At 61.8% G+C, this 22,214-nt stretch overlaps 1 protein-coding gene and 1 long non-coding RNA gene across 3 annotated transcripts in view; one reads left to right on the forward strand and one right to left on the reverse strand.

The window, feature by feature from the left end:
• Positions 1-21,547, forward strand: part of VAC14 (VAC14 component of PIKFYVE complex) — a 91,096-nt gene extending 69,549 nt beyond the window's left edge. The window contains exons 15-19 of one of the 2 annotated variants that reach the window (XM_081108074.1): positions 12,026-12,200; positions 13,575-13,693; positions 14,826-14,905; positions 16,782-16,932; positions 20,958-21,545. In XM_081108074.1, the coding sequence (XP_080964200.1) occupies positions 12,026-12,200; positions 13,575-13,693; positions 14,826-14,905; positions 16,782-16,932; positions 20,958-21,120 (688 nt within the window). In that variant the 3' untranslated portion in view covers positions 21,121-21,545. Of the gene's footprint in view, positions 1-12,025; positions 12,201-13,574; positions 13,694-14,825; positions 14,906-16,781; positions 16,933-20,957 lie in introns of both variants that reach the window. The other variant, XM_081108073.1, reaches the window with a different exon arrangement.
• On the reverse strand, positions 1,374-5,543 carry LOC308531195. The gene is made up of 4 exons (XR_013996907.1): positions 5,333-5,543; positions 4,396-4,499; positions 3,668-4,154; positions 1,374-1,998 (listed from the first exon to the last, which is right to left on the reverse strand). It is a non-coding gene; the product is annotated as an uncharacterized lncRNA (long non-coding RNA).
• Positions 21,548-22,214: the final 667 nt, after the last annotated feature.

Below are 22,214 nucleotides of genomic sequence, written 5' to 3' on the forward strand. Positions count from 1 at the left end.
GAAATAGCAACCCCTCCACTTTCTCTCCCAGCACCACCCCCGCAGCCCAAGGTCACGCTCCCCCCAGGCTGGGGCTCGGGGCCTGGTGTGATAGAGCAGCTGCCCGCTGAGATCTGTCTCCAGCCCAGCTCCCGAGAGGAGTATCTGCAATTACAGCTCTTGGAAGGTTGCCGCTTTCATTTCATTTCTGTGGTGTTTGGAGAAAAGTTCAAGCTTCTTTTCACATGTTAGGTCTTCCCGAGCCAGCTAAAGGGTTTCTAGGAGAGAAGAGACTGCATCAAAGATATATCCCTAGCTGGTTTGGCTCAGTGGATAGAGCGTCGGCCTGCAGACTGAGGGGTCCCGGGTTCGATTCCAGCCAAGGGCACATGCCTGAGTTTCGGGCTTTATCCCCAGTGGGGGATGTGCAGGAGGCAACCAATCAATGATGTTTCTATCTCTCTTTCCCTCTCCCTTCCTCTCTGAAATCAATAAAGATGTATTTAAAAAAAAAAATAAAAAAGATACATGCCCACAGGCCAAGTGCAGTGGCAGGGAGAGTGGGGGAGCCGGGCCCTGAGAGGAGAGGCCAGAAAGGAAGGCGGGATGGATCCACCCGGACAGGCGTGAGTGCCCGAGGGGCAGGGGAGGACGGAGGGCGGCACCCAGCCGCAGCGTCCTCGCGCCACACTTGTGCCGCCTCTGCTCCAGCCTCACCAGGAGGAGGCTGCCTCCCTGAGGCTTCATCATCCGAGTCCTGCTGTGCCAGTCCCTGCCCGCTGCCTCCCAGCCCACCCTCTCCCTCAGCCTGGCCGTGGCTCTGCCCGTCCCCTCAGAAGGGCAGCCCCAGGACCCTCTGTCCTGAACGTGGGGAGAAGGTGGTTGCAGGAGGCAAAGTGGCTTAAATAGCAGCTTAGAGGGTGGCGGCTGTGCACTGCTTGGATGGCCTGTAGACTCAGCTCTCACCCCGTGTGGCCCCAGCGCCCAGGCCCTTCACTGAGAGGCTCCTCTCCCGCCTCCATCCTGCTTCTGGAGAAAGCCTCCCTGCGCAGGGAGTGGAGCCAGCCTCCCCTCCTGCTTGTGCTATGCTAATCGCTCCTTGCAAACGGCAGACTTTGTAGGAGGTTTGCCTGGTTTCAGAAGAAACCCACGCCTTTGAAGCAAAGAGCCACGGTAGCTAAAAATACAATTTCCCGGCTGTTGATCCTCTCATTTGTAAAATGCAAGTTTCCATTGTGAAATCTGCAAATCGGCAGCAGCCCCCACCCCCAGAGGGAGAGGGAGGCTCTGCCAGCCTCCGGGAGGTGCCACCTGAGTCCTGCTCCCCGCTCCCTGCCCTGAGCTCCAGCGGGAGTCCAGGAGCATCCCACAATGTAGAGGAGTCTAAATTTTTTAAAAACCATATTTATTGTTTTGAAAAAACTTAAACCATGTAAGATTTTTTTAAAAAACAAATGATGCAGGAGAATATGGCATAAGATGTAAAAGACCCTGAACCACCACTTCTCCCAAAAAGTAACCTCTGTTCTCAGTTTCATTTATTTCCTTCCTCCCCAAACTTTGTCTTTGCGTTTATAAATATACAACTCCGTTTGGCTTTGGTTGTGGTTGTGGGTTTTCCAGGATTCTAGACCCAGAATTGTTCTGGCCTTGTCTTCACTCCCTCTCGTCTTTCCACAGTGCGCCCCTCCCTCGGGATCCTGGCACGTTTGCGTCAAAGCAGAGTGGCTCGAGGTCGCTGTTCCTTGTCAAGGCCGCCGCATCCATCGCCCACCTCTGTGTGGTGGCCTGGTCTCTGCTGGGTGGGCAGTGACCACGTGATGCTGGGAGACAGGCAGGATGGCTGGTCCCCAGCAGGCCCCTCTCCTGGCACAGCTCTGCAGGGCAGGGGGGGGGGGGGTTGCGCTCATCTATAACGGGACCGGGACTCCTCAGACACCTCCTGGGCCCTTCCCCCAGAGGGACTTCCACGGGCCCGTCCTCATTCTCGTGCATTTAATCCGGTGAAGATTGCCTGGGCTGGAAAGGAACATGAGGTTGAAAGCCCATTTCACGCATCTTAAAATTCCCCGAAAACGACTGATCGCGAGAGGGCTTTTCCAGCCTCCTGGAGGGGGTGGTGGGGGTACGAATAAGAGGAACCCCTTCCATGTGACCTGGGAGAAGGAAGGCGTCCCCTCCATGCTGTCTGTGTCCCTCTCCTGCTGTGGCCCCTCCACCTCCCAGCCCTTTCTCCCTGATCTTTCCACCACTTTCCCAGAGACCCAGCAGTGAGGCCGCCCTGGTATTTGCTCTTTGTTACCAGCAGCCGTATTATTGTTTCTCTTCAGTTGTTTCCTGATGTTTATCTCAGTGCCCTTTAAGTGGGCACTTGTAAAGAGCTACAGAAAGTCGCCGTTCGCAGGGTTCTATAAAACCCCCACACTAAAGATGGGAAGGCCAGAAAAGCATGATCTAGCTCCCTAATCAGAGACTCTTCTCTTCTGTGGAAGCCAAAAATGTAGCCAGAACGGCAGGAGCGGCATAAGCCACAGGCTGGGGCCTCCTCCCCCAGGGCTAGGGAGACAAACCCAGGCCCGCTCCTGCTGGCGATAAGGTGAGAGTGGCGATAAGGAGTCCTGGGCAGGCACAGGTCTGGCCTGAGAGTTTATCTCTTTTCCCTTCCTTTGAACAGACCAAGTCAGGGCCTCTGACCCTGTGTGTGGCCTTGGACCCGTCCGTGGCTTCAGTCCCATGAGCACCCAACCTCCGTGAGCCTCGTAAGCCTGGCTGGAGTTGGCAGGGCAGGGGCGTGGCTGGGCAGGCAGGTGTGGGGCCAGGAAGCAGTTTGCCACATTGATTGTGTATTTGCGGCCTCTTCATGGGCAGGGCCACCAGTGGGGGGACGATATAGCCTTCGGAGCAAATCCTGCTTGGAAGGCGGGAGCACAGAGGGTCCAAAGGGGACAAAGGTTCCATTCGTGCTTCTCTCTTTAACAGTCAATCTAGAGGACAGCAGACATCGGGGCTCAGAGATGCTGTGTCCCTGGCAGTACAGGCCTGGGTTCCGAGCCATAGAACTGAAATCACCCCCCTCCACCTACCCCTCCCCAGGACCCAAACTTCAGAGTGGCGTCTCCTGGCAGAGGTTTCTGGGAACCTGCTGCTAGTCACCCCATAGATGTCCTGTTCCCAACCCCCGGGTCTGAGTTTGGGTTCTGGCTGCAGAGCTGTGGACGCAGTTCCCAGGCTCTGCCTCCCACCCGACCCCTTGGCAAAAGAACAGCACCCCAGCAGGGCAGAGCTAAGTGTGGGCACAGGCCAGCTGTGTGCCGGCCAGTTGTGGTCAGTGCCTGCCACCCACAGAGGTAGCTCCAGGGAGAGGATGAGGGAGAAGGAGCTGGTTTGCAGATAAGCTGCCTTGGAGCCACAAGAAGGTTCTGGAAGAACTCGGGTTCCAGTCCATCAGAAGGCCCAGTGATATCTAGCCACGGTGCCCCGAAATCACCTGCCTTCCAGAAACAGCACGCCCAGCCCCTATGCCGTGGTTCCTGGCACCTGCGAGCCGGTGCATGGTGAGGCAGCAGCTGAGAGCTTGGTGCCAGGACGGGGCCGGCCGGGACCTTGGCATGGCCCTGAGGTGCTTCACTCTCATTCTCCGTTAAAAGGGGACCTGGCCGTGTAAGCGGATTTGAGGGATGCGACATGCCTCGTGTAGAAGTGCTCGCGAGTGTCTGTTCTGTGTGCCATTGTTGGGCAAGAGGCCGTGACACAGCTGGAAGGAAATCCCTGTGACCGGAGAAGGCAGGAGCCGGCGCTCTCAGGGCTTGGCACGTGCTGGCCTTTCTTAGAGTGGATTGTCATGAAGACAATGGGATTTCCTGTAGTGGCCCGTCCTTCTGTCTTCATTTGCTCTGGGTGTTCAACAGATGACACACTCAGAAGCTGTGGGCTTTCCTACCAAGGATTTGAGACCCCACTCACACCACCTCCCCCGCTGTCTTCACCCCGCCTGGTCCTCCCACCACTGCCTTTTCCTCCAGGGCCCAGCACCCCTCAGCCGAGTGCCCGGGTCTTCCCTGCTTGTCTCCTGGTGTCCCACAGCCTCCGCCATCTGAGCTCCATCCAGCCGTACTCGGGGGTTCTGTGTGGGCTAGAAGGTGCAGCCTCCAGTGGGACACACAGCTGGACCACATCTGTAAATCAGACCCCTGCTGAGGCCCCTCCTTGCAAATGGCAAGTGCTTCGCCCAGAACCAGACACTGGGCAGAAACCCCGGTGCGCGAAGCCGCCCCCTCCCCAGACCCCTGAATCCCACCACTGAAGTCATCCGGCCACCTTGCCTCTCCTGCGATTAGCTTTCTGTTCCACCAGCATCCGCCTCCCTGCCGCCCACAGGGGCCCAGCCCTGGGCCAGGCCGATGGGGTTTCCCATACCTCCTGCCGTGGGGAGCCTGGGTCAGGACAGGAGACTCGCGGCCTGCGGGTGCCAGGAGATGGGGTTCAGGAGGGTGGAGGACCATGAGGGGCTAGAGCAGTGCCTGTGGATGGACGGGGATAGCCTCAGCCAGGCTGAGAGCAGCACGTGGAAAAAGCCCAGCTAGGTCAGCCGGGCCTCACACAGGAGATGGCTCCTGTCCTGGGAGCAGGCGGGGCCCCTCCTGAGGCAGGAAGGCCCACCTGATCCCCTGGTGGTGGAGGAAGTAGTCACCTCTCCCAGCTCTGCCCGCTCTCACCTTAGTCCCTCGAGCAAATCCCAAACCTGGAGAGAAGGGCCAGCCTGGCCTAGGGCCTCAGCCCGCTGCCTGCAGGGGACCCTTTGGTTTTCTTGGCCACTCCTGCCCAAGGGAGGCCTTCCTCAGAGGTCTCCGGGTGAGCCCAGCCCAGGTGTCTCTGGCTGACCAGTGTCTGGCCGCGCCCGCCGTCTTCAACAGAGGGATAGAGAGCTAAGTGGCCAAAGACCCCTTTCTTCGTCTTCCTCCGCCTCCTCCCCACCCTGCGGTGCCCCGCCCTCCATCGCCTTTCCTCCAGCTCCCAGCAAGACCCAGAAAAACAAGCCCTCTGCCTCCTCCTCCCACTCCCACCACCCTACCCCAAAACTTTTAAGTGCATCACACACATCGACTGCATTAAACACGATGAATTTTTAAGGCGTGAGTTGGCAGAGTTACCATGGCTGCCTCTGCCCTGAAGGGCGCACTGCCAAGGATTGATTGAAATAAATAAAACAGATTTACAGTTTTCATACTTAGGAAGCAGAGCTGGAGGGGAAGAGGAGCGAGGGCGGGTGGGGGAGGGTGCGTGAAACCCGGAGCTTTTGGAACCTCAGATGGGAGACCACGCCCTCCTCCACCCTCACGTTACACTGGCTTACCCTGAAGGAGAGCTGCTTGCTCTGTGCATTCCCGCAGCAGCCGGCTGTCAGGCAGGGCGAGGCCAGGAGGGTCCTCTTCCCGTGGAAATGGCTCTGGGTCCCCGTGTTTTCCATACTTGACATGAGGCCGCATTTCAGAGTTACAGCTGGGAGGCTCCAGGCACCTCCCAGGAAAGCCTGCGTCCCATTGGCCATGAGAGAACATGGACAGCTGGAGGCCAAAGGAGAGAGGAAGTGAGGGCCTGTCTCTGCACGGGACTGGCCTGGTCGGGACACAGCAGCAGGCAGCTGGGGGCGGGGGTGCAGGAAGGAGGCCAGGCTCGAGGGAGAAGGGAGGACCTCGATCAGGAACACTCGGGGGCGATGGCAGTGATTTGGCGCTGCCCTCCATAGTGCCTGGACCAGAGGGGCCTAAAGCGCCTTGCCTCCCAGCTGGTTGGCACAGCCCTGATGCCAGCTTGTCCAGGGCCGTGGAGTCTACCCCACCCTGAGCTCTCCTCAGAGGCAGCGTCCAGTTGCAGCCTCTGAGAAGAAGCGTGAGCCAGGGCTGCCTGCCCAGTCACCTCCAGAGCGGGCAGTGGCCAGCAGGAGAGCAGACCTCCTGCCTCACCTTCCCCCGAGTCCAGCCGCCACCACAGACCGGAGCTCGCAGGCCCAGGGCTGGGGAGCTGGACCTGTCTGGGTGGGAGACGGGAGGGGCGGGTGGTCCTGATGAAGGACCAGGTGGGGGCAGGATGGGGCAGGGGGCTTCTGTGAGTGTCAGGGAGCTGGCAGTTCAAGGAGCTGGCACACAGTCCTTCCTGTGTCAGGGAGGCCTTTTGTTGGGCCCAGCCCTGCAGGAGGCACCGAATGAAATCATCCACATGCCCTTCTCTCTGTGGCACTGACCCAGCACAATTCCTGGGGGTCTGGACGGGCCCGGGAAGAACTCGGCCCCTTGATCACACGGAGCTGGGGCATTGGAGAGCTGGGCACACCCGCCCACCCTGGAGCTTGGCATCTGCGGCCAATTCTGAATTCTCTGTCTGTCACGGGGCAGTGAGCGCCGAGAGGAAGGCCAGGGTTGAAGCAGGACTGGACGGTATTAATAGCAACTGGGAAAGATCAGGGGTGGGATGCGGGTGCCCCCAACCCTTCCACCCATCTCTCAACATTGACATCTCTGTCCACTCAAATGGGCTGGAGTCCAGTCTCCCCTCCGCCCGTCCAGTGGACAGATAACTGCTTGGGACAGTCGAGAAGGGACGGGCCTGGGAGGAAATGGTTGCCCAGCCTCTGTTTCCCTCCTCTGTAGTCATCGGTGCCCTTCCCCCGTCCCTGTCCAGGATCCTGCCACGGGTCAGAGGACGCCTTTTGTCTCTTAAAAAGGCCGGGCCCAAGGAAGGATGGGGTGGGAGAGGCAGCAGCTCACTCCCCAGCCCGCCCTCAGCTCTGGCTCAGCGTCAGAACAGGCGGGCGTCCATGCCCTTACTTGGTGAGGGAGCCGCGGAGAGCCCAGAGGCCAACTGAGCATCTTGAAAGTGGCCCAGGGGCCTCGGGAGGGCCTCCGACAGTGAGGGTGAGGGGCTGTCTCTGGCCATGGTGACCTTGCCGGTCCTGTTTCCGAGGGGCGAGGGGCAAGGGGAAGCGGGGTCGTGGGAAGAAGTCTGACATCGTCTCCGAAGCACATGGCAGAGTCCAGATTCCCAGAGCCCACCCGGCAGGGAGCCAGAATGCTTCCTCCCACGGAGGCACCGTGCTCAGCCTCCAGGCCCACCCTCACTGTGGGGCCCCTGCTCCTGCAGCGGGCCTGGGCCTGCCGGGCCCCAACTGTCCCCACTCTATGCCACCCCCAAACCCCTACCTTGTGTCTGTCCTGAAAGGAACCACTCACACTCTCCCTTCCCCCACCCCACTACCTAGACAGGCCTCCAGTGCTGAACTGCCCCTCGTGCCCCCCTGGGCCCACAGGCTGTGCCTGGACAGCAGGGGCTTACCGGGGGGAGTGGGGGGAGAGGCATCTGGCGGCAGAAGCAGCCCCCCCACCTTGCACCCCCGGAGAGCGGCACCTCCTCCTGTCCACACTCAGCCGGGGTGGCGCTCGGAGCCACTGGGAGGTCTTGTCCTCCACACCAGGGGCGGCCTTGCCCACTCTGGGGGCCTGCCCCGGTCCCTGGAGGCACAGCTGGGTATGGCCCCTTCCCCACACCCAGGACAGGGTCGGGGAGAGCACCAGGCTCCCCATTGGCCTGGCGGGGACCAGCCTGTGCCCAGGCGTTTCTCCCAGGAGACGGGCAGCAGCTATTGCCTCATGCAGGCCGCCTCCTGCCCAGTCTAGGCCACCTGTCACCTGAAGCCGCGGCTGTGGGTGGGTGCCAGGGGGGATCGGCGAGCACCTCCCTCCGTGGCCAGCACTGAGGCTGGTGGCCTTTCGGGGCTGGCTCTGCGGCACAGTGGAGGCTTGGCCGGTGTTAGTGTTGAAGGGGCCGTGACACACCGGCCGGGCAGGTGCGGGCATGGCTGCAGAGGGCCTTCCCCTCTGAGGCCGCCCCAAAGGGCACAGCAGTCCGCTGGGGAAAGTGGGGCTCCAAAGCAGGCTGAAGACAGGTCGCTCCCCTGAGAGCCCCTCGCATATGACAGGGACCAAAGAGAATGCAGACCCGGAAGTAGGGGAGTGGCTGCCCGGGCGGGTAGCAGGAGCCTGGAGGAGGGGAAGGCAGAACCCCGACCCCGGGGACCCTGTCTGAGTGTGAGGGCTCACATGTGGACCCCTGCCCGGTCCAGCGCTAAGGCGGGTGTGAGACCCCGTCCAGGCTCCCTCCCACCCCACCTGTGCCTCTTCCCCAAGCATTTTCTTTTTCTTTTTTTTTTAAATATATTTTATTATTGATTTTTTACAGAGAGGAAGAGAGAGAGATAGAGTTAGAAACATCGATGAGAAACATCGATCAGCTGCCTCCTGCACATCTCCTACTGGGGTTATGCCCGCAACCCAGGTACATGCCCTTGACCGGAATCAAACCTGGGACCTTTCAGTCCGCAGGCCGACGCTCTATCCACTGAGCCAAACCGGTTTCGGCCCCAAGCATTTTCTAAACCAGCGGTCGCCATCCGTGGACCACCGGTCATCCGTGAGGTCCAAAAGATTAGCAGCCGCTGTTCTAAACCATTGTCTCATGAGCTGCACTCTTATATGGGTATTAAAAGTCCGGGCAAATGTTTAATGCTTACAAGCTGTGCTCCATTACAGAGCTATGCCTGAGAGCCAGGCAGGCAGCTCGGCCAGGCTGGGCTCGGCAGAGAAGTGATGACGCAGCAGCCCTGTGGGGGCAGCCATCTGCCAGCCCCACCGGGTGGGCAGTCCCCGGTGCCCGCTCATAATAGGCACCGAGGAGGCAGAGCAGTGAGAGGGGCTCACGCTCTGGAAGTCGGTTCTTCTGGGTCGAATCCGCCCTTCCTGCTCCCTGGTCGGTGGTGTGGCTGGAGCAGGGTCCTCTGTGGAGGAGGGGATTATAGTGAAGACCTGCCAGGGGTCTCCCTGGGCAGGGCAGCCAGGCCCCAGGTGGCCAGGGTGAAGGAGGGACCTCACGGCAGCTGCGCTCTGCAGGCAGAATGCACACAGATGTGCAGCGGGCTTGCTGGGCTGAGCACAGGAGTGTCTGCAGCACACTGTCCGTCCGCGTAAGCCTTCGTCAGCGTTAGCGTGGCCCCTCCGCACAGTCACACTCAACAGTGATTATTGAGCCCTAGCCGGTTTGGCTCAGTAGATAGAGCGCCGGCCCATGGACCAAAGGGTCCCAGGTTCGATTCTGGTCTAGGGCACGTACCTTGGTTGGAGGCGCCTCCCCGGCCTGGCCGGCGTGTGCAGGAGGCAACCGATCAGTGTGTTGCTCTCACATCGATGTTTCTGTCTTTCTCTCTCTTCCACTCTCTCTAAAAGATCAATGGAAAAATATCCTCGGGTGAGGATTCACAATTAAAAAAAAACAACAGTGATTATTGAGTGCCGGCCCTCTTCTCTTCTTGAGGGACATGGGGGTCCCAGACAAATTCTGGTGGGAGACACAGCCTGGGACCTAGGGAACAAGTTCATCACCCAGATGACCTGGGTAATGAGAATCACTTGGAAAGAAACAGGACTCACTTAGAGCTGGGGCCTGGGTGGCTGGAAGGAGCCAGTCCCTAAGCAGCGTTCTCCAGGCCAGGGCAGAGGCCAGGGCACAGGGCATCGTGAGGGAGGGAGCACGTGTAAGGGCTGAGGTTGGAGAGGAACTGACCAGAGTGTGTGGGATCCTGGAGCCAGGGTGAGGGGCTGGGTTTTATTTAGATCCAGCAGGAAGCCACTGGGGAGTGCCGTGCTCTGATGGACACTTTTTAAGGAACCCCGCTGGTGCATGGAGGGTGAATTCTGCAGGGAGAGAGGCTGGGAGGCCAATCAGGAGCCGGCTTGGAGTTGACCGGGCACCAGGGCTGGGGTGGCTGACACAGGGCCCGGAGGAGGCAAGATGTGCCCTGAAGGCAGAGCCCCCTGCCCTGTCTTGCGGTGGACCCAACACGGGCCCGGGGATCAAGGATGACTCCCTGGTTGGGGCTGCAGCAGCTGGATGGGCAGTGACACCAGTTCCCGAGATGAGGACAGTTGGGGGGGCCAAGAGTTACACTGTGGCCCTGCCAAGTTTGAAATGCCATGCAGGGCTCAGTGGGGGTCAGAGGCACATGTGGGAGCCCCTAAGCTAGAGGCAGCTTTGAAAATAATCATGGACCAGATGCCACCACCAGGAGACAGACTGGAGAGCGAGCAGGGGGTTGCACAGCACTAGGGGGCAGCCACCGGAGAGGTGGCAGAACCAGGGGAGCACGGGTCACCGTGGCCAGAGAAGAGCGTTTCCAGAAAACTCTGCCGTCCCGGGCCTTCTATAGCTCCGCCAGTGTTCCCCAGGTCTTAGGGACACCAGGAGCCTGGGTGCCCTCATCTCCTCATGGCCACCCCTCTGCCTGCCCCTCCGCCCCCTCCCAGCCGTCCCTGCCGGCCTGTGGTCCCTGGAGGCGCTGCCTGGCAGCAGGCTCAGCTGCTGGCCTCTGTCATGGAGACGGCAGCAGCTGCAGGCGACGGGCATTTGTGAGCATTTGTCAGAGCGCTGCCCTTCCTGCCTGGCCTGCCCTTCGGGAACATTTCTCTCCCATGGCCCTGGAGACGGGGCTCCTGTGGGGCTGGGAGGACCGGAGGGGACCGGAGGTGCTGTCTGTTCTTGGCCTAAGGGCCAGGCTTTCTCCTGGGAGCTGGCTGTTACCCCACTCGTGTTACCCAACCAGGGGCCCCACTCGCCATAGACTGTGCACCCCACACAAGCCATCACTAGTCTTGGCAGCTGCTCTCTGAGCAGCCCCCATGGCACAGGTGGGCATTGTCACCAGGTGGGAGGTAAAGACATTGTCACGTAGACACTGGGTCACACAGCTGGGCAGGAGCACGGGCTCTGGGACCTCTGCCCCCCACACACCCCACATCCCAGGCAGGCAGGGGAGCCCCCGGTGATGGTAGAGCTTCACCCCTCCCCTCAACAGCCTGTTTCCATGTCTCTGGTGGTTTCTTGCCCGAGTCTGCTGGTTCCAGCTGGGCCGAGGCTGGATGGAGCCTGCCTGTCCACTGTTTGCACTTCGTGGTTTGCGATTTTGGCGGCCTGGGGGGCGGGGATCTTCTCCAGCCTGGCCCCGAGGCGTGACTCGTGTTTACTGGTAGAGGAAAGCAGGGGGCCAGTCCCTGATGCTGCGAGGTCAGTGACCTGGGATGGACATGTTTCAGGCCTCAGACCCCTGTCCCCACCAGCCCCAGGCATGGTCTGCGGGCTTCCCTGGAGCAGAGACTAGGAGTCAGAGAGGGGTACCCGCCCTCCTCACCAACCAGTTGCCCGCTCGGTGCGGCCCTCCCTGCTCAGGACGCCTGGACTCCCGGGGGCCCGTTGTCCCCCCAGCCAGGCCTCCATGGGCACAGGGACAAACTCTGGAGGTCGACAGCTTCCTCCAAGCCCCTCCTCGCGCCCACCTGTTCCTGTTGACCTCGCCTTGGCCCAGGGACCCTGGAAAACTGTCTTTACTCCCTGGGCTCTGTTTTCTTGTTTATCAAATGGGACTCCTTTCCACCAAGGCCAAGCCTATCCCCCAAGATTCTCCCTAGAGAAGAGACGGTGGAAAGAAAGGGTCCCTAACTGACCCCATGACTTTGGTCAAGTCACCTCGCTGCCCTGTGCCAGCAAAGATGAAACTCGGGGTGTCGTAGGTTCACTCATCCCACAAGTGCGGCCTGAGCCCAGCACCTGCAGGCACCTCCAGGCAGGGTTGCAGGGAGAACCGCACAAACCAGCTCCTGGCCCAGGGGCTCTCATGGGGAGCGGGGGGACGGGACCCGGTGAGCAGACGTGTAGAAGCCGTAGAAGCTGGCGGCACAGAGCGCCGTGTATGTGGGGGTGAGAGCCCGGGCCTGCCGCGCTCTGAGAACCGTCTCCCTGGGGCAGAGTCAGGAACGAATAGTCTGGGGCTCCAGGGTGAGTGTTTTGGGAGGCGTGGAGCCAGGCCCGCTCTGAACAGTGCCCCGTGTCCCCCATGGTCCCCACACCGGCCCCAGGAGAAGCAGGTGTCCTCAGGATGGGGAGACCGGGGAGGGGTCCACAGTGAGGCCCAGGGGGTGCCGTAACCTTCGCTCTGCCCGCTTTCCAGGCAGCTGTGCCTCCTGCTGAACGCGGAGAACATCTTCCACTCGATGGCGGACATCCTACTCCGAGAAGAGGACCTCAAGTTCGCCTCGACCATGGTCCACACCCTCAACACCATCCTGCTCACCTCCACAGAGCTCTTCCAGCTGCGGAACCAGCTCAAGGACCTGAGGACACTGGTACCGTGCCTGCGAGCTCTGGCTGGGGAACCCTGTGTGCACGCGGGCACCGCTCACCCGTCCTGCCAGCCCGCCCTCAGCCCCAGGAGGCTCTCTGGGAGGAGACGGATGAAATTGGAGATCTCCCTGGGCCAGTGTAAAACATGGACGCCCCTGGGCTGAGCACAGGAAGCAACAGCATGGGAGTGAGTCCCAGCTGGTTCCTTGAGCAGCTGCGTAGGCCTCTCCGAGGAGACCGTGTGCTCTACTCGGGTCCACGCACCCTCCCTGACCCATCAAAGGCTGTGCCTTATCTCCCATTGACACCCCTCTCCCACCCTGGTGCTGCCCCCTGGCACACAGGGTTCTGGACTCATGTGGGGGACCCAATGGGTGATGCCCTCTGGATGCCACCTCCCTGTCAGGGGCAGGCCTGTGGCTGTCACCCTGCCGGGGATCAGGTTACTGCTCTCGTTGCCCTCCTCTTTGGCCCTGGCCCTGTTCCCCAGCAGCTAGACCATGTGTCCCAAAAGGCACCCGGTCGGAAGCCAGGGTATCATAGGGCTGCCTGTCCCAGGCTTGGGGTGAGGACCTCCCCAGGGCTGATCAGAGAGCAGGAAGGCACTCACCATCCTCCCATCCTGCTCTGGGGGCCATGGTCAAGGTCATGCTCCCCGGGGGTGGGGGCTGAGTTGCAGATGGCCTTCAGGCGTTTCGTTCCCCTATCTGGGCTGTGGTCACCACCCCCACACCCTCCTTCCCAGCTCAGACCCTGCATCCAACCCTCTCAGGGTGCCTCCAGGACAGCCAAGCCTGGTCTGAGGGCATCTGGGGCCAAGAGGCTCGGAACGATCCAGGCCACACCCCTGCCTCCTTCCTGTGGTTCCTTTCAGACATTCGCAGAGGCCTTAAGAATTTTCCTCGGGGCAGGGGCTCCCCCGAATGTGGGTTCAACTCCTGGGCTGGTTTCCGAGTGCAAGGTGGGCCGCAGAAAGGGAGGAGATGTGCCGTTTGAGGACGAGGGGAGGGTGCTGCAGGGAACCACACCCCACCCGCAGGCTGTGCCCTCCCGCACAGCCCTCCCAGCCCCACACACTCCGGACCACAGGGTCCTGGAGGGGACAATCACTGTCATTTGCCGAGAGCAGAAATGCCAGCACGGAGGACAGGCTCCCCCACCAGGCCCTGTCACCACACGTGGCTCTGTGGGGCCTGGAGTAATGACAGGGTCCGGGAGGAACTGTCAGCATTTCCTGTGACAGCGCGTTCCCAGCGGGGCTGCCAACAGCTGGCTCCCCACACGGGCCCTTCCCGCTCAGATCCCCACATGGACCCCGGGGGGAGGAGCAGGTGAGGAGGCGCGGGCCCTCTGCTCACTGCTCCTGCCTCCCCCAGGAGAGCCAGGACCTGTTCTGCTGCCTGTACCGCTCCTGGTGCCACAACCCCGTCACCACCGTGTCCCTCTGCTTCCTCACCCAGAACTACCGCCACGCCTACGACCTCATCCAGAAGTTGTATCCTTCGCCGTCAGTTCTTCCGGTCCAACCGCTGAAGGGGTGGGCCCACTGCCATCCTCCTGCCCCCAGGCCCATGACATCAGGACCAGATGGGTGCCTTGAGGGAGGAGAGCTGGCCCTGGAGAAACCGCATAGGCTGGGGATCGGGGCTGAGGGACCAGGTGCGGGAGCCGGGGAACGGGCAGGGGCACCTGCTCGCTGCAGATCGGCGGGCCCTGTGCTGAGGTGGGCGGGAGGAAGGCCTGAGAGCAGGCGGGGGCGAGCCTGTGGGCTGAGCTGAGTGTTGCTGGTGTTGCTGGTGCTTAGGGACCTTCAGGGGCCACAGAGCCAGAGCTCGGCGGTGACCCAGGGGGCAGAGCGGGCTGACCAGGGGGCCTCAGAAGAGGGAAACCTCCCCCCCCCCCCCAGCCCACTCAGGGTCTGCCTCAGCGAAGGGCATCATGGTCACATTTTGTTTAAAATACTGTACAGCAAACCAGCCTCCTCCGGGAATGCCTGGCGTGACCTCACTGGGAGAGCTGCTTAGATGCAGAATCGGTCTCCTTCCCTGAGGGGCTTGGAGTTGGGGTTCAGGAAGGAGGGGCCCTGAGGGGTCTCCTTTGAGGGTCAGCCATGGCCTTGCCTGGCTCCCTCAGTGCTGCTCCCCTTCCACACCCTAGATTTGCTTCTCTCGGTCATTGGTGACCAAGGGACCACAGGCCACACCTGCCGCAGCCCTGACCTTGGCCGGGCTGGCGGCGTCCACTCGGGTGGGAGCAGACCCTTCCTGCCCAGCCCTCCCCACAGGCTGCAGGGCCGCGATAAGTGAGGGCCTTTCAGAGCCCAGGATCGCAGGGGAGGGAGCTGCCGGAGCAGAGCCGGGTGCCGTGCAGCGGGGACAGCTGTGCGCTTCTCAATTAGAGGGACACAAAGGCAGCGGGATGGACTAATGCCCTTCGCATGCGGAATCCTGCTTAGGCAGAAGCAGCTCTGTGCCTCGGGAGCCGGACCGGAGGGAGGAGGTTCGCTCTGAGCCGCTGGGTCAGGCCCCTGGGTCCCAGCTCTCCAGCTGCCGCCCCTCCCCGTCAGGGCCCTCCCTGAGACAGGCTGTCCTGGCCCAGGGGGAAGACTTTCCTTGACTGCCCACCAGCGGGGACCTGGAGGTCACTGTGGACTTCCTCACGGAGGTGGACAAGCTGGTACAGCTGATCGAGTGCCCCATCTTCACATGTAAGGGCCCTGCCTCTGGCCTCTGGCCTTTGGGTGGCCTGGAGTGAGGCGGGGTGAAGCCACACTCAGAAGAGGGAGGGGGTGGAGGGAGGGCAGTCACCCCAGGGATACTCTGGAATGTCAAGAGTGGAAGACTGGGGAGGAGATCAGGTCTGAGGAGACCAGACGCAGCAGGGCTGGGACATGTGGCATCAGAACCTGCCCGGGTGCCTCAGGGTGGGGCTTGTGGACAGGCCAGCGCCGACAGCAAAACCCACTGAAGGTGAGTATCAGCTGCCGGGAGAACTGGAGCAGTGCTGTCGGGACAGGTGGGCAGCTGTCCCAGCGCCGTGCCGGCCCCTCCTCCAAGACGCCACTCTGCCCTGGCTCTTGGACGCTGTGGGGACCCTTGGCCCACCTGCAGGCTTCTGTGTGCCCAAGAGCCACACACTCATCTCTCTGCAAAGCAGAGTTGGCATTTGCTGGGAGCCGATGGGTGGGAGCTGCCTGATCGTAACACCCAGGCTGAATGTGCAAAAGTGGCAGCTGGCTGTGGCACACGCAGCTCTTGGCGCCTCAGACACAGCGACTGCATGCAACGCGTGCGCTTTCAGTGCGGTAGGAAGCCAGCCACACAGGCCTCCTGCTCTCTGGCAGCGCCTGTGACCTGTCAGGCTGAGCCATCAGCCTTCACTCTGGAGCCCAAAGGCAGATTCAGGGGCCGAGGACACCACCCCTTCCACCCATCCAAACAGAGGGCAGCTTTCCAAACAGCCAGGCACATGCTGCCTGATGCCTGTGGGACACGTGTGGAGGGAGACCTGCTCCCCGTGGAGTGCACCTGAGCCTGTCCCAGGTGGTCCCCTGAGCTGATCTCACTTCCCTGGGGGCCTCCCAGGCAGCCAGGCACATGCTCCCCTGAGGTCAGATCCATCCCGACCCTAGAAAAGCGACAGCATCTCCTCTCCAGGCCCAGGACTTTGTTGGGGCGACCACAGCAGATGCCCCCCTGGTCCTGCCGAGCACCCGTTCTAACAGTGGGATGCCTAGACGCAGCTTTCCGCAGGGCTCGGGGGTTTGGACCCTGATAGGCCCACGCTTCTGCTGGAGTTGCAAGGCGCGGGGATGACTGCTCAGGTCTCCCCTGGTGGCCCCTGCCACCTCAGAAGGGGCGGGCTGCGGGAGGCCCTGCTTCCTAGCTTTCCCAGCCCCAGGGCCTGGCTGCTCCCTAGCTCAGCATCAGCCCAGATGCTGCACAGCTGCTGGTGGCATGGCCTCTCTGGGAGTGTGTGTCACCCTCCACAGAGGGTACCCAGCTGGGCCTAGAGACACAAGAAGCTAGAGCCAGTGACTCCCAGGGGGGGCTCATAGGAGAGAAGGCTGGGCCTGTGTAGTTGGGACGGGTGCCGGGCAGGGCTAGGGGTGTGTCTCCTCCCACCGGTGGGGTGGTGGCAGGACTGGGATCTGAGGTGGATTCCAAAGCCCCTACCAGATGCCCCTGGGGTGTGTTTCAGCCCCACATGACAGCGCTTTCCACCCTGCCCTCCCTCCGCGCTCCTAGCCCAGCCTCTCCACCCCACCTGCCTAGCTCGTGCAGCACAGAGGGGACCTGCTACAGTACAGCCCACACCCCTCCTTACCAGGGCGGCGATGAGCATGGGGCAGGGACAGCCCAGCGGCAGGTTGGTGTCGCCAGGCTGAGGTGACTGACTGTTGGGAAGATCAGACAGGCAGTGGTAGGAAGAGAGAATGATGAGGTCAGGGGACAGCGAGGCGCTACTGGCTGGGGGCAGGAGTGGTACCTGGCTGTTGAGCCCCTGCCTTGTTCTCTGCCACGGCCCCCTGGCTGGCCCTGTCCTGGCCAGGCTCTTAACCCCTGACCTCTGCTCTCCTGCAGATCTGCGCCTGCAACTGCTGGACGTGAAGAACAACCCGTACCTGATCAAGGCCCTCTACGGCCTGCTCATGCTGCTGCCCCAGAGCAGCGCCTTCCAGCTGCTCTCCCACCGGCTCCAGTGCGTGCCCAACCCCGAGCTGCTGCAGACCGAGTGAGTGCCGGGCAGGGGCCTGCGCCCGCTGCCTCCACGGGGGAGGCATCGCCACCCAGCAAGGGCAGGGCCGGGGGGCCTGGTGAGGACGCTCTGCCTAAGGGGCTGCCGAGGGTCTCCTTGCCTGGGCATCACACCCCTCTCTCACCTCAGACCCTGTCCACCCACAGCCACTTGCCTGTGGGCCTCTCATTTCCCTATCAGAACACCAGGCTGGGGGATTCTGGGAGCAGGTGGTAGTGAGACCTTCTCTAAGAACCTGGGTTAACCTAAAAATCAGAGGTAGCGTGCACCTGTGATTGCACTGTGCGGGCGCTGCCCACAGGAAGAAAAGGTATAGACACACCTCTGCCAAGAGGCCCAGCATGGGCAGCTCTGGCAGGAGGCTGCGGCCCCTGGGGGGTCGAGGCTCCCACCCCAACACACTGCTGGCCTGGCCCCTGGAGCCTGTTGGGCCTTGTCTATATTTGGTAACCCTTGGAGGCTTCGCCTCATCCACAGGCATTTGGCATCCGAGATGGAAAATTTCACTTGTCAGGTCGCCATGGAAACAGGCAGAGCCACTGAGAAGATTTACGCTGAATGGAGCGCGCCCAGCTTGCATCAGATGCCCTGTGTGTCTAGAATTCCCTCCCAGGCTGTTCAGGCCGCTCTGCGGGCCTGGCGTCTCGCTCCTGGAAGGGCCTCGCGCCTTTGCCATTGGCATGGATGCAGGCAGCCTTGAGATGGGCTTGCCCGGCACACGGCCCCTGCTCCGAGCCTCTATGCCCTACAGGGCTCAGCCCACCACCCCTCCCACCGGGCTGGCCTTGCCACGGGCTGGGTGTGGGCACCTGACTGCTGGTCTGCCCCGGGCCAGCTGGAGGGGCTCGAGCCCTCAGCAAGAGTGGCCTCCAGACCAAGGCCCAGCTCCTGCCCACCCTGACCCTCTCCCCAGCAGCAGCTCTTCGGGGCGGCGGTGCTGGCACTATCCCGCTGCTCTTGGTGCCACCGGGGAGTCCCAGGGGAGCAGAGAGCAGCTGAGGAGATGGGTTTGCGTTTGGGAGAGAGGCCTTGAAGCCACACTGCTTCGCTGGCCTCCTCTACACGGGCCTTTACAACACCTGGTGGGTGTGAAGGTGGCCCTGGCAGGCGCTTAGGAAGGGGGTGCGGTGGGAGGGGAGGAGGAGGTAGGCAGGCTCTGGTACCCCTTTCAGGAACCAGCCTGCCTTGCTGGGGAGACCTCAGCCCAGGCCGTGGACCCTGTGCTGCTGGGCCATTCCCTTCTCCGAGCTCTGCCCCCTACTCTCCTCATCTCAGAATAGAGGGACCCTCCCTGCGCGCCCCAAGCCAGGGCAGAGCGAGTCTGCACAGGGACGCTAGGGAACCGAGCGTTCCTTCTGTTTGCCGGTCGGGACATCCCCAGGCCTCGATAGGGACCTGGCCCCAGCTCTGACCTCAGGCAAGCCCCACTCTTTCTCTGGGTTTCTTCCTCGGGAAATGAGCGTTGGGACTAAATGGCTGCTTCAGGGCTCTGTGTTCCCAGCCATTCTTAGCGGGGACCCAGGCGACAGGCCGGGAGCAGTAGGTGAGGAGGGGCCTCGAGAACAGCTGGGGAGGGGTCGGATGGCAGGGTGGGCACAGGGACAGCGCACATCCTGGAGAGGACAGTCTCAGCCCTGGGAGGGACAGGCAGCTGGGGGACAGCGTCAGGTGCCGGACAGGCCTGCAAGCAGGGAACAGCTGAGGGAGTTCCTGGGCCCTCGCCCTCCCTCATTCTGTGGGCTCAAGGCGCCCACGGGCCTAAGGGAGCCTGGCCCCCCTCAGGCTTCCCAGCCACTCCCCAAAGACCATCTCCTGGGTGAGGCTGGAGGGACCCTCTGAAGGAAAAGCTGTGACGCTCACCACAGTAGCCTGGTGACAGGTGCGTGGGTGGGGCGGCAGGAGAGGAACCCCAGCTCTGCTGCTGGCGGTGTCCTCTGGGCATCACTGCCTAAGGGTTGCAAACATGAAGGACCCGTGCGAGGCCCCCGGTGGCTGTGCCCTCTGGGACGCAGGGAGAGGAGTCCTGACCCCCATGGGACATACCCCTCCCTGCGCCCATGACCTCAGGCCAGGAAGGGTCTACCCGCAGGGAGGCTGAGTCCCTGGGGACAAGACTAATTGTCTAGAGAGCGAGGTACAGCCTACTCCTCCCGACCCCCACACCCTGGCCACATCTTTGCATATCACCTGGGTTTGCCATTCATTGCTGACATCTCCATGGAAACCCCTCATCTGCTCCTGGGGCCTAATGCCGAGGCTCACCAGGGGTGTTGAGGGAGCAGCATACAGACCCATGGAACCCCAGCGGCAGATGACATGTTTCAGGGTCATCTCTGGCCTCACGTTTACAGGCCTGGGTTGGGGTAGCATCCGGCCACCCCCTGAAGTTAGAGGTCCAAGCTCCAGGGTGTCTCTCGGCCTCCTCAGAAACCCAGGTTTCTCTCGGGACAGTGGCACCTGTGCCACAGAGTGACTGTGACAGGAGGTCCCTGCCTGCCATCTGGCCCCTAGAGCAGCCCCACTTTTTGATCTTCGTTGAACTATGTTCAACAGCTCAGGAGGCAAGGCCTGAGGCCCAGAAAGCAGCAGCCCCAGCAACCGGCCAAGGTGTTTGCAGGTGATGCACCTTCACAAGAAGGCAGGAAGGGAGCAGGCTGAGGGGCAGGGGCCACCTCCAGGCTCCAGGTGGCCAACCATGGGAGGGTCCACGCTGCCCTGGCCCTGGCCCAGCAGCCCGGTGCAAGGGCAGCGATGCCTCTCAGGCGCAGACCATGCTGGGAGCCTGTACCTTGCCAGGAGCCAAGCTCACTGCTGAGGGGTCCGTTTGGGTGAAGCACCATCGTGTTTCCCCCAAAATGAGCAGCTCATGTACCTCAAGCTGCCAGGCCCTGGCTGGTCACCTCCGAGGGCAGAGTTGTAGTCATAGTGGCTGCCCATCAGGTACCTAGGCGGGGGCTGGAGAAATCCCCCTTTACAGATGAGGAAACTGAGTCACCCAATGTTTAATGGCTAGGAAGTGGTCAGGTTACCATTGGGTCATACCTGTCTAGCTCCTGTGCTCGGCTGCTGCCCGGACACCCCCACTGGGGTCTGTGCATGACTCACAGGACCCAAGGATTCTCACGAACAGCCCAGAGCCTTCCTGAGACCCCTTCCCTAGAGCTCCAAGGGCCCCCAGGTGACTGCCGGCCACACAGATCTGCCCCCCAGGCGAGTGCGGTCCGTGAAGGAGAGCAGAGTCTATCACGGGACTGCAGGGATGGCGAATGGGACAGGCCTGAGGGGATCTAGTCCCCAAGGGCAAGCTAAACACTGGTTTGAAGGGGCAGCAGGGCTACTAGTTTGCACAGCTGTAGGGGTACCACGCACATTGTAAGTGTGCAGTGCACAACTCGTGCTGCTGTACCAAGCAGCTGGGGAGGGTGGTAACAACAGGAGCGGTAGGAGCCATGGGCATGCCCAGCGATGAAACCAGCTTCCCCAGGGACAGGGACTGCCTGCAGGCTTCTGGGTCCCAACACTCAAAAATGTGTCCTGCCAATTGAGAGCCCAGTACAGACCCTTCAGCCTCCCTGCTGGCCCTAGCCCTGCCCCAGAGAAAGGGCCAGCTGCCTCCTCCCCCATCCCTGACCCTGTTCCAGGCCCCAGCTGGCTTCCTGGCTGGCTGCAGGCCCTGGCTGTCACCCCAAAGGGAGCCACTCGTAAACAGGAAATGCTTCCCAATGCGATGCCTGCTCTGGGCGCTGTTGCCAGCCCACAGGCTGGAGGCCATATCCAAGCCGCAGTGTTGACTGGTCTCTCCAACTGCCGGGGAGGGGAAGCTCACAGGCTCCTCAACTCTTTGGGGCTGTTGGGGAAGGGGTGCTGGGCCCGAAGCAGCCAACTCCCCGCCGTGGAGTTCCACCACCCGTGGCCCTGCCCTCCTGTGTCTGGAGCTGCCTCCCTCCAGCAGCACGTGTGCCAGGACATTGACACTGCGCCCTTCTGCTCCCTCTCCCCAGAGACAGTCTGAAGGCAGCCCCCAAGTCGCAGAAAACGGACTCGGCCAGCATCGACTATGCAGAGCTGCTGCAGCACTTTGAGAAGGTCCAGAAGAAACACCTGGAAGTGAGGCACCAGCGGAGTGGGCGCGGGGATCACCTGGACCGCAGGGCTGTCCTCTGACAGGCCTGGCGTGGAGAAGGGCCCAGGAGTGGTCCCGTGGAGCGCTGGGATCTTCAGGCCCCTTCCCACCGAGCCTGAGGACCTGCCTCGGGAGCAGGGCTGGCCCTGCCACAGCCCCGGGATGGGAGCGGGGGTGGAGGCTGCTCTGTCTACCCGAACTCCTCTCACCACCCAGCCCCCTGCCCCCCGCGCTGCCCAGCATTCAGATAGAGCTGGCTTCCTACCAGGGTGGGGCCACAGCCTCAGACGCACCTATCCTCTGGGATGGTCTCTTTCTAACACCCTCTGTGAAAGAGCTGGACCTCCTGGCCCACCAGAGGCCTCATGCGATGTGTGTATACGGAGCTGTGTGCACATAGCGGCCAACAGAGGTCCGTGTGAATGATGCATTCCCTGCCCCAATAAAGAAATGACAGGAAACCCTCAGTTTGTGCCTGCCTGCTCCTTCCCACTGGCGCCTGCCCCTGCCTGATGCTGCAGCTGCCCCAGGACCTTGCACCTATCCTGGAGACAGGGCTCATGGTGGCCCCCAGGAGGGCTAGCTTCGCCGGGAGTCTGGTTACTACACACTCACTTGACAGGTGTGGGCCTTGGGGGACCCAGCTCACCTCTAGGAACTGCCCCTACTTCCCAGAAAGCACCAAGCACTGGCCTGCCTGGAACCCGGAAACCCCCCCCAGGCACCTGCCCTGACTTCCATCCTGATTGCCCAGGGACCATGGGACGCGTCCCCACTGGTCACATGGACTGAGCGCACCTCTGGAGTGTCTGACTGAAAGGGCATGCGCACTGCAGAACTGCGGCCCACTGGGGTGGGAAGGAGGGCCAGACGGTGCAAGGAGGGAGGACGTGCCCAGGTGAAGCTTCCCCTTGATTGGGCTAAATGAGCCGCACCTAGCCGCACCTGTAGGCCCTTGGCCTCACACTTTGGGAGCCTCTGATTGGCCCAAGGGCCCTTAAGTGGCTCTCAGGACCCGTGGCGGGGTGGAGCGAAGGAGCTTTCCCAGAGCAGCGTCTCTGGGCGGTGGGTTTCACTGTTGGAGTCTCCGGGTCAGGGTGTAGGACGCGGCCGACTTCTGCCCTACTGGACCCAC

Source organism: Myotis nattereri, assembly GCF_964212035.1.
Source record: "Myotis nattereri genome assembly, chromosome: 15".
NCBI lineage: Eukaryota > Metazoa > Chordata > Mammalia > Chiroptera > Vespertilionidae > Myotis > Myotis nattereri.